Genomic DNA, 16,221 nt, shown 5'->3' on the forward strand with positions numbered 1-16,221 from the left:
GCCAGGGCTGTCTTTATTAGTTGCGAGGGGCAAATAAACCTTGACCGAATTAATACAGTCCTGAGTCACATCCATCCTAGTCCTACGGACTCCACGTGATGAAGACTAGGCCCTAGAGACGATATGTCGGTGGACTCAGAGAATAATGTGCTGACTAATGTTTCTCCACACGGATAGCTTGGATTTCCTTCTTCACGAAGTAGCCCAAGGGGATATCTTTAGCCTATGCCTTATTGTAATTGATATTGTTTCGGTCACACTAGGCCCTTTTGATAATTAAACCCTGTTAGCCCTAAAACTAAAACAGATTCTAACATTACAATCTCATTACTTTCACCAAACAGATAAGAATGATAGTTGCTGTAGTTAGGCAAGTTAGATCTAAAATCTAGGCCTACTAATTTCTAGTCCCCCCCTCCCCCCCCCCTTTTTTTTTAAAACCGGAAGTCGCTGCTGCCATCATTTTGGTCTCAAAACAAATGTAGTATAGTCTAAGTACAGAAGTCTACGTGTTTAAGAATATGGAGTATTACTTTTAGTACTACACATTACCTTGTGCAATTTGATTGTGTTAACATCTCTTAATCATGGATGATGTTTTAACTCTTCTTGGTTTATCGTTTGCTATGTTAGTTGGTTGTTACTTGGCAGGAGTAATACCGCTAACTATTTCACTTTCAGAGGTAAGATCATGAATGAGAAAGTTTGGTAATCTATCATTTTAGGTAGTCTACGTAAGATCGCCAGCGACTTGTAATGTGAAAAACAGGTGACTCTTAAATTTTAATAATTATTTCACATTTTGAGGAGGATTTATGTTTTTTAAAATACAAAAATGTTTCCTTGTTTCATTTAGAAAGTGTCTCCGAAGGCTATTCGTACTTTGCTATTTTTAGCCGACCAATCAAATTTATTATTTTTATTAGCTTGTGTATGACATTATGAAGCTGGTTGTAACTGTACCGGTGGTCGAAGTGGTTGTGCATTGGCTAGTTTGTTTTCGGGGCGTGGGTTCTATTCTAATTCCCTTTGATTCTGAGATTTTTTTCTTCTTTTTTTCTTTTTTAAAATTTATTTAAGGATTAGGGTCAAGCCATAGGGTTAGGCATAGGGTTAGGTTTAACTTTAGTGATAAGGTTAGATCTGAAAAATAATTAGTTCTCGATCTACACAACATGAAAAATCACAGAAACAATGCCTCACGCTGATTGGTCAGAGTACGAATAGCCTTCATAGGGCTATTTGTAGTGAAGTACGAATAGCCGCAGCCTTCATTTATTATGATTTATGTACCTGTTTTTAAACAATTGAATTAAAACTTTTCCGTAATAAGTGAAGATTAGCGATGTTTCCAACAGATGCAACCATGCTCATTTACATCTTGTTTAAGTTTTATTTTTATAAGCTTATAGCGCGAGATTCAGGGGGAAGCCACTCTATTTTACAAATGGCTGCTGTTTATCTTGCTCTCAGACACTGCTGTTTAAAGTTAATTTCTTGACTATATTGATATATTTTGCCATTGATTCAGGTTTATTATTCATTTATCTATAATATTCGACACAAATTTATCACAATATACTTCTATTAAAGCCTTGACAATGAGGTAACTTTTTCGTACATTACTAGCCGCGGGCGATTCTACGTACCTAAAATGATAGATTACCGAAAATTATTATTAAATTTAAGAAAGAAAATAGAATCTATGTAGGCCTAGATTAGATCTATATGTTATTTAGCAAACCTCCATGGCATTTAGATCTAGGCCTAACTAAATAGTTAAATAGAAAACAAAAATAGTAGACTAGGCCTATCCTTTTTCAATTTTCATTGTCTGGTCACATCCTGAGCGTAGAGCAGGTAGGTAGTGTTATTTTAAATAATTTTTTAAAATTATAGAATCTAGGATTTATAGGCCTATAAAAAGTGGGTAATCTATCGTTTTAGGTACGTAAAATCGCCTGCGACTATTAATGTGAAAAACAGGTGACTCCTTAAATTATAATAATTATTTCACATTTTGAGGAGGATTTATGTTTTGAAAAATACAAAAATGTTTCCTTGTCTCATTTATATACCTATTTTTAAACAACTGAATTAAAACTTTTCAGTAAAAATTGAAGACTAGCGATGTTTCCAACAGATGCAACCATGCTCATTTACTATAGAATCTAGCAGCCATCTTATTTTTTTTATTGTTAACTTATAGCGCTAGATTCAGAAGAAGCCACTATAACTTACAGATGGCCACTTTTTATATAGCAAATCCTGCTCTCAAACACTGCTGTTTAAAGTTAATTTCTTGCCTATATTGATATATTTAATGCCTACGACATATACTCAAAATAAGATGGCCAGACAAAATATCAAACAAAGACCTGTGGCAAATTTTAAAGCAACAGCCAATAGAGAAAGATATTAAGGCCCGAAAATGGGGATGGATCGGACACACGTTAAGAAAAGAAAAAGAAAACATCGCAAAACATGCATTGGACTGGAATCCCCAGGGGAAAAGGAGGGTGGGCCGGCCAAAGAAAACATGGAAGAGAACGGTTGAGGAAGAGGCAAAAACAGCTGGGCTCTCATGGGCACAGATTAGAGGAGCAGCCCAAAACCGAGTCCGCTGGAAATGTGTGGTTGCAGCCCTTTGCTCCCCAGGGGCCATAAAGGAGTGATGATGATGATGATTGATATATTTACTATTTAGCCATTGATTTAGGTTTATTATTCATTTATCTATAATATTTGACACAAATATATCACAATATCCTAATATATAAATCCCCACGTTCGCACATCTCTCTCTCTTTCTCTGTCCGCAAAAAATTTTCGCCGGACATCACGTCAGAATCGGCAGCGATATATCGAGAACTTTTTACGGACTTTTGTTGAAAAAAATATGTTAGATGTTTTAAATGTATATCCACAAAATTATTTAAAGAAGAAATATAAAAAATAAAGGCGTATTCGAATATAGAGAAACAGTATTATTTATGCAACCGGAAAAGCATTAATATATGTGAAAAAGAACGCATAAAACTGTGACGTCACTATTGCTTATACATTAACTAATGACGTCATCTGCCGTGTTTAGAATGAAAAGAAATGAACTATTTCATTCAAATTTGATTTAGATCTACGTACACTATGAAATGTATACAATACAATTTTTCCGGCCTAAACTCATAAAATTTATTTTATGTATTTGGATTCTAGATCTAGAGATTCTAGATCTAGACTAAATCTAAATCTAAATCTACGCAATAACTAGATCTAGACGTAGACGCTAAGATCTAGATTTAGACTCTAACTTCTCTAAAATCAATTCCAAAAATAAATTTCTATATTATGACTAAACTATTTCAAGACTTATTTATTTTATTCAAAATCTTTGTTTGGAACTGGCTAATTTGGGATAAAAAAAATTAATTTGAAAGAATAGGCATATTCGCGTAAGTTAAGATTTTAAAATACGTGTTTCATTCTTAGTATTTTATAAGGTGCCTAAATAGCGAAGATGTTAGTGTACATTAAACCACGCAGGTGGTGCGGGTTCGAGACACAGCAAGTCAACTTGGTTAATGTATTATTTTTTATTATGCTCGGGCTAAACTTAAAAAAAAAATTCTTTTAGAAATCTAGATCTAGATCTAGATTGTCGGGTGTCCGATAGGGCACTTCCCGGCGCCGCAGGCGCTTCAAATTTGGCATGATCTTGCCTTAATGCGGTTGGCCGAAAAGTCTACGATGTGGGGGTCAAAACTGACCTCGACTGACCGGTACCTTATATGAGCTATAAATCGAAAAAAAATGTCCACGGAGGAACCTCTTCATAACTCTTGAGGTCGTAGACCGACCTTCGGGCGAATTAATTAAGCATTCAAATTCTCAATGTTTTCGAAAGCCTAAGCGAAGCTGGGCAGCATGCCTAGTACTTCTATAAAAGCCTTGACAATGAGGTAACTTTTTCGTACATTGCTAGCCGCTGGCGATTTTACGTACCTAAAACTAAAACGATAGATTACCAAAAAGTGTTAGTTTAGTAAGTAAAGTTTGGTTAGTTAGGGCCTAAAATTTTAATTATTAATGTGAGCCCCCATTAATCATTAAGTTAATATTAGTTAACGAGCCGACCCGCAGCGTATCATACGCCGCTATTTAGTTGTTTTATTTTCTACTTTTCAGTAATTCATAATTTGTGAATTCGACAGTACCAATGCTGCCACTGAAAATATTTGCTTTAAAACACTACCCCCCCCCCCCCCTTTCCCCTAACCCCGACCCTACCACCCCCCCCCCCCCCCCCCCCCGTGAAAGCAGCCTCCTCTTAGTTATTTCTTAGTTACCTCCTGTAAGTTTAAAATCGAACTAAATTATCTGCCCCTAATAGAAACCCGACTCTACGATTTGTAAACATTTAGCGTGACCACAACTCACCAGACAATGTGGGGGTGGTAGTGATAGAGAGAAAGAGAAGGGACTGCAAGGAGGCGCTTGTTTTCTAAAGGCTCCCAGAAGAGAATTATATATATAGATATGCTCATAAAGTCATAATAAATAAATTAATATAATTATTAACTGACCTTTCAGAAGAAGCTTCTTCCCCCCCAGAGCTAGTTTGGCTAGCAAAATATGCAAAACACAATTACCTTAATAGCATGCACATCTTCTTCCAGCTAGAATTAACATGATAATTAAATTAATTATGCATGAATTGTATAAGTCACAATGCTATCTAATTAGGCCTACCATTTAATTAATTCCTTATAGCAATTAAACCTTATTAGTATTTATTAGGCCTATTATTATTATTAAAATATTATTAAATATATATAAATATTACTCAACTTTTAAACTTAGTCTTTGAGCACTCCTCACTGTTTGTTGACATTGTTGATTTAAAAATTATGCTTAATTAGGCCTAGATTTATATAATACATTTCATTATAATTATAATCATAGATCTAGGCCTATATATAATAAATAACTATATATTGTAACTTGTAACATTTGTTGGCAGTATTACAGAGTATTCTGTGATTAGACCTATATTTATATTATTCAATACATTACCGTTACTTTGTTTTTAGGTTTGTTTGAGCTAAAAGCTTAGTTACTAGATTAAAATTAACTAACATTTTTTTAGTAGACCTGACATAGGGCCTACTGTGACTGTACATCACTCAATAGTAGAGTGATGTTTACTAAACTGGGTTCTACTTTAGTATCTAGCCGCCCATAGTTAATTAATAATTATAGGTTACATTTTTACTATTAATTACCTACTGACTACTATAAGATAGATGTCTTGGTCTATTTATTAAATTTTTTTGCCTAAACTTAAATGAAGTCTTGAGGCTAAGAACTAAGAGTTGCTACCACAAAACTTCATAATAAATTATTATTAGTATGTGTGTACTCATAGACATAGGTAATTTTTTTGTTAATATTTGCAGGAGAAACTGAAATTGGTCACAGTTCTTGGAGCTGGATTGTTGGTAGGAACAGCTTTAGCAGTTATAATTCCAGAAGGGGTTCATGCTATGTACTCAGATTTTGATGGTAATTACATGTTAGCAAATTTTATTACAAATATTATGAAAAATATTGGTATTTGATCTTTCAATGTTCTTAAAATGTCTGGTTTGTTCATGGAATTTTGTTGCTGGGTTTACAATTCAATTTTGACTTGTGTATAATGCATAACATGTTGATATGAAATACTTTATATGTTGGAGGAAATCACCACCAATAATATAATTAAGAACCTAGAGGGATTTCTTAAGTATTTTATTCATTTTCTGTATTTTTAATGAGGTTTATGGGTTTATCTCCAGGTCATGAAGCTGCTCATGAACATGTGAGGGAAGCAGAACATGATAAATTATTACCAGCGTCTAACCCAAAACAAGCACCAGTTGAAATTCCAGCTGCCAAAGAAGTTATTTTACAGCATGAAGAGCACCATGACCATAGTAAATCAGATGTTCACTCTATTATTGGCATTACCCTTGTAGCAGGCTTTATTTTCATGTTGCTTGTTGATCAGATAGGTGGCAGTATGCACTCTCATTCTGCACCCACTGATACTGAATCCCCAGGGCATTCTCAAAACAGAAACAAAATTACAGCCACTCTGGGCCTAGTAGTTCATGCAGCAGGTTTGTCAGCATTTACAATTAAGGTTTTAAAATAATATTTTGTTTCTTCTTTCATAACTTTAATTGGACAGCCTTGGGCATTATCATTATATTAAAGAAAAACATCTTAACTATTCTTTAGCAATTTTATTTAAGATTTACTAGTGTTGCTTTTTAAAATGATTCTGAAAATGGAATAGCCTTTTAACCCTCTGAGCTTGAATTAGCAATAATTTATTTGTATCTTCAGCTGATGGCATTGCTCTTGGAGCTGCCATTACATTGTCTGAAACTCACATCACCATGATTGTTTTTGTGGCTATAATGTTGCATAAGGTAGTTTCTCTGTGTATTTTTTAAAGAAGATATTGCCACTGACCCTTGGATCTTTTTCTTTGATTTGTTTTTTTAGAAGCATTTTTTGTAATTGATAGAACAGAGGTTGTTTTTTTTTTATGCTTGTTGGCAATTATTTTCTGTACATATTTACAAAATTTATTTTCCAGTACTGTCTTAAGGTCTAATTATTGTTTAATTTTTAAAATCAATTTTCAGGCCCCGGCTGCTTTTGGTTTAGTTTCATTTTTAATGCATGAGGGCTTAGACCGTACGAGAATACGAAAACATCTAGCAGTGTTTTCAGCTGCCGCACCACTGCTAACAATTATTACATACTTTGGTCTAAGCCAGGTAAGCTGACTAGACATTGTATATAGGTTTCTCTATTATTAGCTCTTCTTACTTTCACATTCATGCATTAATAGAAAAAAACTTGTTTAAAAATAAAACCCCACACTGCCATTTCCAGAAACCTTGCATACTACTGTCTTTTCTGCATGTTATGTATAAAAAGTATCCTAGTGGTTATAAGATAATACATGAATTTCAAACTATATTTTACTAGTTATAAAATTATTACACCTTTTTTTGTTTTACAGCAAAGCAAAGAAACTTTATCAAGTATGCAAACAACAGGAATCGCCATGTTGTTTAGTGCAGGAACATTTTTATATGTGGCAACTGTTCATGTCCTGCCAGAAATTTCTGTTAGTCAAACTCAGCATAAAGCTGCTGATGGGACAGTCATAATCCGAGATCAAAAGGGCTTCAAAATTACTGAACTTGCTGCTTTAATATTAGGCTCTCTGTTGCCAGTTGTATTAGCGGTTGGGCACAAGCATTAATAATTATTGATTTGCATGTTAAGTAATTTTGGCCGTACTTTTGTTTTAAATTGTGAATTATTTGGTAAAACAAGCAAAAAAGTTGTGGACTGTTTACTGACATCTTTATTATGGCCAATCCTGAAATGTATTGCTGAGGTGGAGATCCCTAATGTAATCCACAGGACTGCAACTTACTTGCCTGGATTGCTCTAAGTCAGACTTTTAATGTACATAGTATGAAGTGTTATTTTAGTGTATTATTATTAAAAAATATGTACTTTACTTGCTTTGTAATAACCCATTGTTAGTAAATTATTTTAATGGATTTTACTTTTTGACTTATGTCACTCAGTTACCACTATATGCTTTAAAACTTACAGGTTCTGGCAAATAGAAAGATTGTTAAGGCTGTGCTCTTTGTACAAACAAATTTCAACTAATTATAAACTGTTTTTTTATAGGAAGATTCTATTTTTTTAATAGGGGTGTTTTATAAATATTTTGAATCATTTTATGTTAGCATATTTATGTAGTAATGAACAAGGCCTATACACAAATATTAAAAATGATGCCTTTCTTTATGAAGTATTATTTTAAAATCATGATTGTTTAATAAATAAAAGTAAATAGAATTGTCAATCAAGATGAGGAGCTGAGGCTGTCAGGAATCTCAAGTAGATAAGTTTATTAGATATAATTTGCTATGTGATATTTTTTTAGATCTAGCTATTTAGTATATTACAACTTTGGACTATAATTATACTGCTAAAAACAAAGTAATCGTGACACTAGCTATTTTTGATACCTAATAATTGTTGATGGTTACTAACTGCACAACTATGCACATGTATTAGCTTTCAGTAGTGCAATATTTGGTGGGGATTTTTTCTTGAAAAAATACAAATAAAGATCTAGGTTACCTAAATTTCAGATGGCTATTAAGAAAACATAACTCTTGCAGTTTCTATTAAGTGGTAATAACACGAGTTTGGCTTTAGTCAGGTCTGACAGTAATGGTAATGAAAATTAATAAAATCTGCATACTGCATACCATTCATTATTTTACCATGCAATGTTTTAAACCATCTTTTAATTATAGTCCTGTTAACTGAGTGTATAAACACTTCACATTACTAACCTCCACATCTGTATTTCTTCTATAACCAAATATTTGCCTTCATATTTTACAGTACTATTCAGCTTTTAATCTATCATTGTGAGAATGAAACCTAATCTTGGTGTGTTGTCATGAGACTCTTCTTTTAATTTCAGTGATTCTGTATTCAATTATGGACACTATATACCTTTATGAAGTAATTCATGTTGGTGAACCCATCACACTGTAAACATTCCACAGCAAAGGATGTTGATACTGATAAAGTAATTTAATTAAAACCAAAACAGTTTTAATTATTTAAAAAAAATAACTATTAAAACATTTACTCTCAGTTTTAGTTCAACCATAGCACCTTTAATGCATTTGAAAAATGTATATGAATTATATATAATACAAGTCAGACATTTGTCTTGCTTGAGTTGTCTTGGGATTTCTGGATTCTCTTTTCATGTTTGGGGTATTTCTTTGGGTGTAATGAATGATATTTGTCATGTTCTCTTATACTTTTCCTTTTTTAAAAATAGATTTGTGGATTTGGGGTAGTAATTTCTATAAACCACAATGTACACATTTTTCTGTGTCAAAGATAGTAGTACGAGGTGTAACTAAATATGAAAGTAGTTTCTTGAGTGAGAAATTTGTTATGTGATTTTTAGATTATTTTGTGTGGGTGTTATTTTTAAAAATTTGAATGGTCACATCTTTGTGACATCCTGCTCAGTATTGAAATAAAATATGATAGTTGATTAAATCATTTTGACTGTTATTTTCTCAAACTAAAATTAATAAACTGCATTTTCTTGAACAACTGCATTCAGTTTATTAGACTATTATGTCTAAATAAAACATCTATCAATGTTCCTCAAGACAAAACGCAATTTTTGGAAATATTTGTTAAATGTCACATGTATTCAAGAGATTTACAGAATAGTTTATTTAACCATCACAATAATAATGTGCACGGACTGACTTTCTAACTTCATTTTGGCCTGATCTCAATTACATGTGTTGTCATAGTGTTTGGATTGTTATACATATAGAAAAAATAAATCATACCGGTACATAAAGAAATAATTGGTGTTTTTAATGTATTTTTTTGTGAACTGGTAACAACAAACATGATCTATTAAACATTTTTTTTATTGTCTGGTTTAATAAAATTAAGTTCAAAACCTGCATGTTGTACAAAACTTCACTCACACAAAAACCACTAAACTCTTTCAGACTGACCAATCATATTTTCTTTTCAAAATGTTTATGTCCTTATTTATGCTTCTAATGCTATACAGATGCACTTTTTAAAATTAATCCATTGTTTGAAATTTAACACAATCCGTCACATTTTACAATCTCAAGCTTTTTAAATTTTTTTTATTAAATTGAAAGTTCCTTTCAAATCAAATATGTCAAATTTTGTTAAATAAAACAGATGAAAAAGGCTTTAACATCAAAGTTTATACTATCATTTCAAGTTCTCTGGCATATTCAATGGTTTGTGTAGCTAATATTTTGGCAGGGATGGTGTGATCAGCATCCTTAGCTTCATGAATAAAGTGAAAAAAGTCTTTCTCTAATCTCCATTTTCTCTGTAAAATAAAAATCTCAGTTAACATACAAATATTTTTAAAACTATGTAATTAGATTGAAAAATATATAAACAATATTACACAATTGTAGCAGGAAAAGATTATTAAAAATGCATAATTTATAATTATTGTTAAAATATAAGTACCTGAGTAGCATATTCCTTCATTGGTTTTTGGGCTTCAAAGAAAAGCATTCTGGCAGCTTCATTAAGACCAATACGGTTGTATGCTTTTTCTATGCACCCTGCTATTTCATCTCTGAAATAAATACATTCTGTTCTCAGTCTACCAACCCGATAGTGTTCAGTAAATAATTTACACAGGCTAATACACCATAACCAATGCTCAGTCTATCTACCTGATTGTGTTCAGTAAATAATCTACACAAGTTAATATGATAAACAATGCTCAGTCTATCTACCTGACTGTGTTCAGTAAATAATCTACACAAGTTAATATGATAAACAATGCTCGTCCTCTAACCTGATTGTGTTCAGTAAAATATCAATGAAGAAGTTATAGTTGTCTGCTGGAACATTTCCTCTGGCTAGAAAAACCTAAAATTTGTCAGGAAATGAATTGAATATGGATGTAAATTAATGTTATTTTCTAGAAGTAAAGAAAGATGTTAAAAAGGCAAAATAATTTTTTCCCAATTATCACATTGTAAAATTAAGCATGCCATAAATAAGTATCGTGACACTAGCTATTTTTAGTCTTTAATCTGTTTTTGGATACCTAATAATTGTTGATGGTTACTAACTGCACAACTGCACATGTATTAGCTTTCAGTAGTGCAATATTTGGTGGGGATTTTTTCTTGAAAAAATACAAATAAAGATCTAGGTTACCTAAATTTAAAAGTATATGTTTGCTAGCATATGTGTTGCTGCAGTCTCAAAAGTAAGGCTGATGATACATATTAAGAGCGTTTCATCAAAGTGCTAGGTTGGGTTAGGTTAACCAATCGCAACTCCTGGGCAGCTGAAAAGAGCACTTCATGCATCTGTCCCCAGGTTTATTTGATCTTTTAGATGCCATTTCCAGGTTAAGCCTGGTTCAATTTAGTCAAATATTATAGTGACCCACCATGTCCTTATTGAATGGGGCTATTAAAAATGAATGTAGGTGCCATAGTTATCATAGGAGAGTGGAGGGTGTTCCAGGTAACATGACAGCTGGGATGCCAACAGATGCACCAGGTACAGTTTGGCAGTTGAATTAAGCTGCACATCTGAACTCTGGCCACCAAAATATTTTGCAGGAATTTTCCCAGGAGAAATTTTATCAAATTTCCAAAGTTTCATGGCATTCATATAAATATGGGTTTTACAGACATAAAACCCACAAGATATAGCCAATCAAAACGTTTCTTACTTTTGATGTCAAAAGATAAAAAAAACATTAACAAGTCCTTCCAATTCTCTGCATTTGCATCTTTTTAAAACTTCGATTATTTATGTATTGATTTTTTTAAGGCCTATAAGAAGGCAAAATTGCCAAAAAGCTTTTTTAATTAAGGTCAATAATAATGACTGAAGGCTTCTCATCTAACTTGGTGGGTGACGTCAAAGTGAAATTTGTAAGGGTATTGTTGACATTTTAGCCAAACAAAGTTTAACAAACTACAAACATGCAAATGTTAAAATATTTTTTTTTTTACCTTATTGTAACTTCCCTCCATTAAATACTGTTCCATGCTTACTGGATGTTTGATATAAATGTTATTCTGAATCTCCTTTACAGGTAACCGTTCCAGTTCCTAGCAGCATGTATTGAAGAAGAAAAAAACTTAAAACATCTTCAATTTTTATAAAATTAGAGAACAGACACAGATGCGCAACAAGGTGAGGAAGGGTTGGGCACCACCCAAGATCAGCGCCCAATGGGGTAGAAAAATAAAATGCTCATTTTGAGCTGCATTAGTAAATTATACCCAGTTGAAGTTAGGAAAACAGACTTATTTAACTGTTCAACAGAAAATGAATAATGCCCACCCGTCATATAAATTTCAATGTAAATAACTCTAATACTATTAATAGTTGACTTAATTGATGAAATCATCTTTGCAAGTAACAGAGCCCTATTTTTTTCGTTTGACATGCATAATCATGTTTTGTTCATATCATTTTTGTTTCAGAATTATTACACTTTTAAAGAAAATCATTTTTACTTATTTTTAAAAATCTGCTGTTCCATTTAGCACAAATTGTAATACAAATAATATACACAAAATTATATGGTAAATCTGTCCATGGTATTTCTTAAAAATTTCTTTAAAGAATTAGAGCTCACAGTGTGAAATTCTGCTAATCGATTTTGAGAAAGTAGACACAAAAGGTTCAGTCCTAAAAGCTGGTATTTGAATGCAGACTCTGGAAGGTCATCCCTGGAAAAGAAGATTCCGACTGATTTAACATTTTCACTCAATTTAAAAGTATACAAAACCTAATATTGCAGATCATTATAATTAATGTGACAGCAAAGTTTTCTGGTTATATTTTTTATATTGATGTTTCAAATAACTAGTAGTGCATTTTTAAAAATAAAGTATCCTTATCCTTGAACTAATATCTAATATCAAACACAATTTTTAATTTAAAAAAAAAAATGTTTAAAGAACACACTGATATGATTTTGCCATTATGGGGTAAATTGAAATACATAATAGATTATATTATAATTTTGAAATTTTATTATTAATATTGGTAGGGCCAAAAAAGTTTAAAATACAATTAGACAAAATGTGATGACAATAAAATGTGAAAGCTGAGGCTTGATCGTTGTAATGTGAGTTGTAACCAAGTTGTGTTTTGGACTAAACATGTATATCCACATAAGGCTGTTAACTGTCTTTCTTGGAAAAAGGTTTTTATGATTGGATTATCAAGTGCAAGTCATTAAAAAAAGTATTTATAATTACTTACTTGTAATCCATATAATAGCATTTTAATTGGGCCATGTATCTTTCAAATGCTGGAATATCCTTTTTAGCAATAGCCCATTGTGCTCCAATTTCAAGTATATCTCCTAAAAATATAAAAATCATGTTTAGTAAAACAGATGATAACCTGCTCTGATCTCAAATCCAAGACAGAGGAGGACAAAAATTGCATTCTAATTCTTGGAAACAAAATCACCAATAATACTCCCATTAAGAATAACACCCCAGACCAAACTCTTAAGCTCATGGTTTTTAGAAAACTTGTGCAGGAATTTAAATGTATTTTTGCAAGTATTTCAGTTTAAGTTTGTGTCAACTTACACAGGAACAATAATATCTAAAGGAGAAGTCATACAACTACAGCTTACATCACATTTGATATTTTTGCTGACTAACACTAACCCAGTTAGTAAAATCATATGGTAGTAAAACGCTTTGCCCCAACTCTGCACATAAAAAGATAAAATATACATACGAGCAATTAGCAATTCTTGCTTAGTCACTGACGCCTCTGTTGTTGGTAGAAATGCAACTTGGGTGAGTGACAACTGTAAAAGAATGTTTAAAATTTTAAATATGACTAATAACATGAGGTTTCTCTGGAAATCTTTAGGTTCTAATACTAGATCTAGAGTAAAGTTCCACGCGCGGTTAAAACACTGGTGCGGCCATCGCATGTTTATCGCTTCGTACAATATTTGTTTTGATGTTTTATACGAAACTACTACCGATATCTGCTGTAAACCTGTCCATTTCTAAATATATCCAGGTCAAATTCTTTTGTTTTTCTCCTTCTGGAAGTCGAGTTTTTAAATTTTAAAGTTTCGAGGTATGACGTCGTAGGCGATTCTAGTTCCCCGTATGAAAAACACTAGGTCCCGGATGAGATGAATAAACCAACCAATCAAAGCTTTTTATAACTAGGTTAACTATAAATAGCTTCTACAATATGTGCGGGACACTGTGCATACGATAGATAAGGCTAATAAAGCAACCTGATAGGTGAATAGGGGTGGCCGCAGCTTGGGTGTCGATTTGGGTGGTTTCACCTCGCAGCGTAACCAACGACTTGAGCTAGACTAGCCTAGTTCTAGATGCTCTACATTTCAAGCTAAGCCTAGAATCTGTATACTTTCTATTTTTTTCTGCTGTTTTAAATTATTTCGATCATCTACTTCTTCTAAGTCTAGTTTGTGTCTCAACATACAAGCATATCTAAGCAAATATTACTTTATGTCTTGTCAGTGGTTGTTACGTCCCTTTGTTATGATTATTATAGTTGCGTCCCTTGAGTCATCACTGGGTCAACTTTTAATGTCGTTAATTAATTTAATTAGGCTAACATGTTTTTAATTTGGTTTTGAAATCTATTAATTAATAATACAATCAACAACACGTTTAAAAGTGTAAAATATTTATTTTATTTATTAAACTAGGATTAAAACGTATAAAACACGATCGTTGCGCAAGCCGGTTAAGATGGCCGCAGGGAAAAAAAAGAGGGGAAAAAAATATCGCAAGTAGCACGTCACTAAAACATGAATATCTCAAATTCAATGCGTAGGAATATAAAATGATTGATACATATTAAGAGTAGAAAGGCAGAGGAATAATATAGTACTTTGGGTTTGTTTCTGTGTTAAACGGTTACAAATTAGCGCCCGATGAAAGTCGGGAGTTCGCTATGTGTGACCGGTTGTGGAACTTCACTCTAGTCTAGATCTAGAGTAGATTTCCTCACGCGGTCAAAGCCATATTGCGATCACATTCCAGTTTTTCGCTTCGTATAATATTTGTTTGGATGCTTTATACGAAACTACCGGTATCTGCTGTAAGCATGTCCATTTCTAAATATATCCAGGTCAAGTTCTTTTGTTTTCCCTTTCTGGAAGACAAGTTTTTAAATTTTTAAGTTGAGGTATGACGTCAGCCGGTGATCCCAGTTCCCCCGGATGAAAGCACTAGGTCCGGGATGAGACGAATAAAACCAACCAATCAAAGCTGTTTATAATTAGGTTAACTATAAATAGCTTCTACATATGTGTGGGACACTGTAAATACTATAGCTAAGGCTACTAAAGCAACCTGAGAGGTCAAATGGGGGTGATCGCAGCTGGGCTGAGGATTCGGGTCGTTTTCCTCGCTGCGTAACCAATGACTTGAGCTAGACTAGCCTAGATCTAGATGCTCTATATTTCAAGCTAAGTCTAGAATCTGTATAGTTTATACATTATTCTGTGGTTTTAAATTATTTCGATCATCTACTTCTTCTAGAACTAGTTTGTGTCTCCATATACAAGCATATCTAAGCAAATGTTAGGTTTTGTCTTGTTAGTAATTGTTACGTCCCTTTGTTATGATTATTAAAATTGCGTCCCTTGAGTTATCACTGGGTCATCCGTGATGTGTTGTTAATAAATTTAATTAAAGTGTTTTTTATTTGGTTTTGCAGTCTATTAATTAATAATACAATCAACAACACGTTTGAAGGTGTAAATTATTTATTTTAGCTATTAAAATTGGATCAAAACGTAAAAAACTACGCTTGTTACGCAACAGGAAAATGTGACCGCCGGCAAGAAAAAAAGGGGAAAAAAAGATCGCAAGCAGGCACGTCACTAAAACATGAATATCTCAAATACTATGCGTAGGAATACAAAATGACTTATAAATATTAGAGTAGAATGGCAGCGGAATAACACGGTACTTTCAGTTTGTTTCTGTGTGGAACGGGTACAAAATAGCGCCCGATGAAAATAGGGACCGGATTTTTTTGCTATACTACTCTAGTTGAGATAGTAAGTTAATTTTAAAATTTATGTAGATCTAGAAATCTATATTTTATTTTATATTAATCAGGCTAATTTTTCAATTATGCATACTAGATTCTAGATCTAGACCTAGAATGAAGGTAGGATTTCAAATTCACTTAGTCACGACTTCGTGAATGGTTAGAAAATTTTGAGTAAATTTTCAGTCAAGTCATCGCGATTCAAGACAAAATGTACAAGCACTAGCTAGTCTTAAACAAATATCAGTTAGCAATTTTAGCTTTACCTTGAGTCTGGAAAGAAGTTCTCCAGACTTTTCTAAATTTTGTGGCTTACTATCCCATATACGTTTTAAATTTTGATACAACGCAACAATTTCTTTCATCGTAGCGGTAGCCATTTTTGTTTACTGTTCTGCATATACAATATCCTGTGCGTTGTATTCGTTGAAATTCTGTTAAAAAACAATCACTGTATCGCAGCAAAGAAAGCTGGTA

The 16,221-nt window shown here is 32.8% G+C and overlaps 2 protein-coding genes across 2 annotated transcripts; one reads left to right on the top strand and one right to left on the bottom strand.

The window, feature by feature from the left end:
• Positions 1-462: 462 nt before the first annotated feature.
• Positions 463-8,100, top strand: LOC131952631 (zinc transporter ZIP9). Its single transcript, XM_059315378.1, has 6 exons — positions 463-683; positions 5,457-5,562; positions 5,838-6,161; positions 6,391-6,476; positions 6,696-6,830; positions 7,079-8,100. Exons 1-6 carry the CDS (start codon positions 588-590, stop codon positions 7,322-7,324), a joined length of 993 nt encoding a protein of 330 aa, XP_059171361.1. The 5' UTR covers positions 463-587; the 3' UTR covers positions 7,325-8,100.
• A 1,038-nt stretch (positions 8,101-9,138) lies between these two features.
• Positions 9,139-16,183, bottom strand: LOC131952633 (26S proteasome non-ATPase regulatory subunit 8). Its single transcript, XM_059315380.1, has 8 exons — positions 16,011-16,183; positions 13,429-13,501; positions 12,937-13,039; positions 12,305-12,398; positions 11,673-11,771; positions 10,493-10,566; positions 10,156-10,267; positions 9,139-10,009 (listed from the first exon to the last, which is right to left on the bottom strand). The coding sequence occupies exons 1-8, from the start codon at positions 16,122-16,124 to the stop codon at positions 9,878-9,880; spliced, it is 801 nt and encodes a 266-aa protein (XP_059171363.1). The 5' UTR covers positions 16,125-16,183; the 3' UTR covers positions 9,139-9,877.
• Positions 16,184-16,221: the final 38 nt, after the last annotated feature.

This window comes from Physella acuta, unplaced genomic scaffold (genome assembly GCF_028476545.2).
Source record: "Physella acuta isolate Inbredline_101_S28 unplaced genomic scaffold, ASM2847654v3 ptg000883l, whole genome shotgun sequence".
Classification (NCBI taxonomy): domain Eukaryota; kingdom Metazoa; phylum Mollusca; class Gastropoda; family Physidae; genus Physella; species Physella acuta.

Excerpts from the sequence above, each read along its gene's own strand:
- LOC131952631 (XM_059315378.1), top strand. The coding sequence starts at position 588 with ATGGATGATGTTTTAACTCTTCTTGGTTTATCGTTTGCTATGTTAGTT. Across the intron at positions 5,563-5,837 it reads TATGTACTCAGATTTTGATG|GTCATGAAGCTGCTCATGAA; the intron begins GTAATTACATGT and ends GTTTATCTCCAG. Across the intron at positions 6,831-7,078 it reads CATACTTTGGTCTAAGCCAG|CAAAGCAAAGAAACTTTATC; the intron begins GTAAGCTGACTA and ends TTTGTTTTACAG.
- LOC131952633 (XM_059315380.1), bottom strand. The coding sequence starts at position 16,124 with ATGGCTACCGCTACGATGAAAGAAATTGTTGCGTTGTATCAAAATTTA. Across the intron at positions 13,502-16,010 it reads AACTTCTTTCCAGACTCAAG|TTGTCACTCACCCAAGTTGC; the intron begins GTAAAGCTAAAA and ends ATTCTTTTACAG. Across the intron at positions 12,399-12,936 it reads TGCTATTATATGGATTACAA|GGATGACCTTCCAGAGTCTG; the intron begins GTAAGTAATTAT and ends CTTCTTTTCCAG.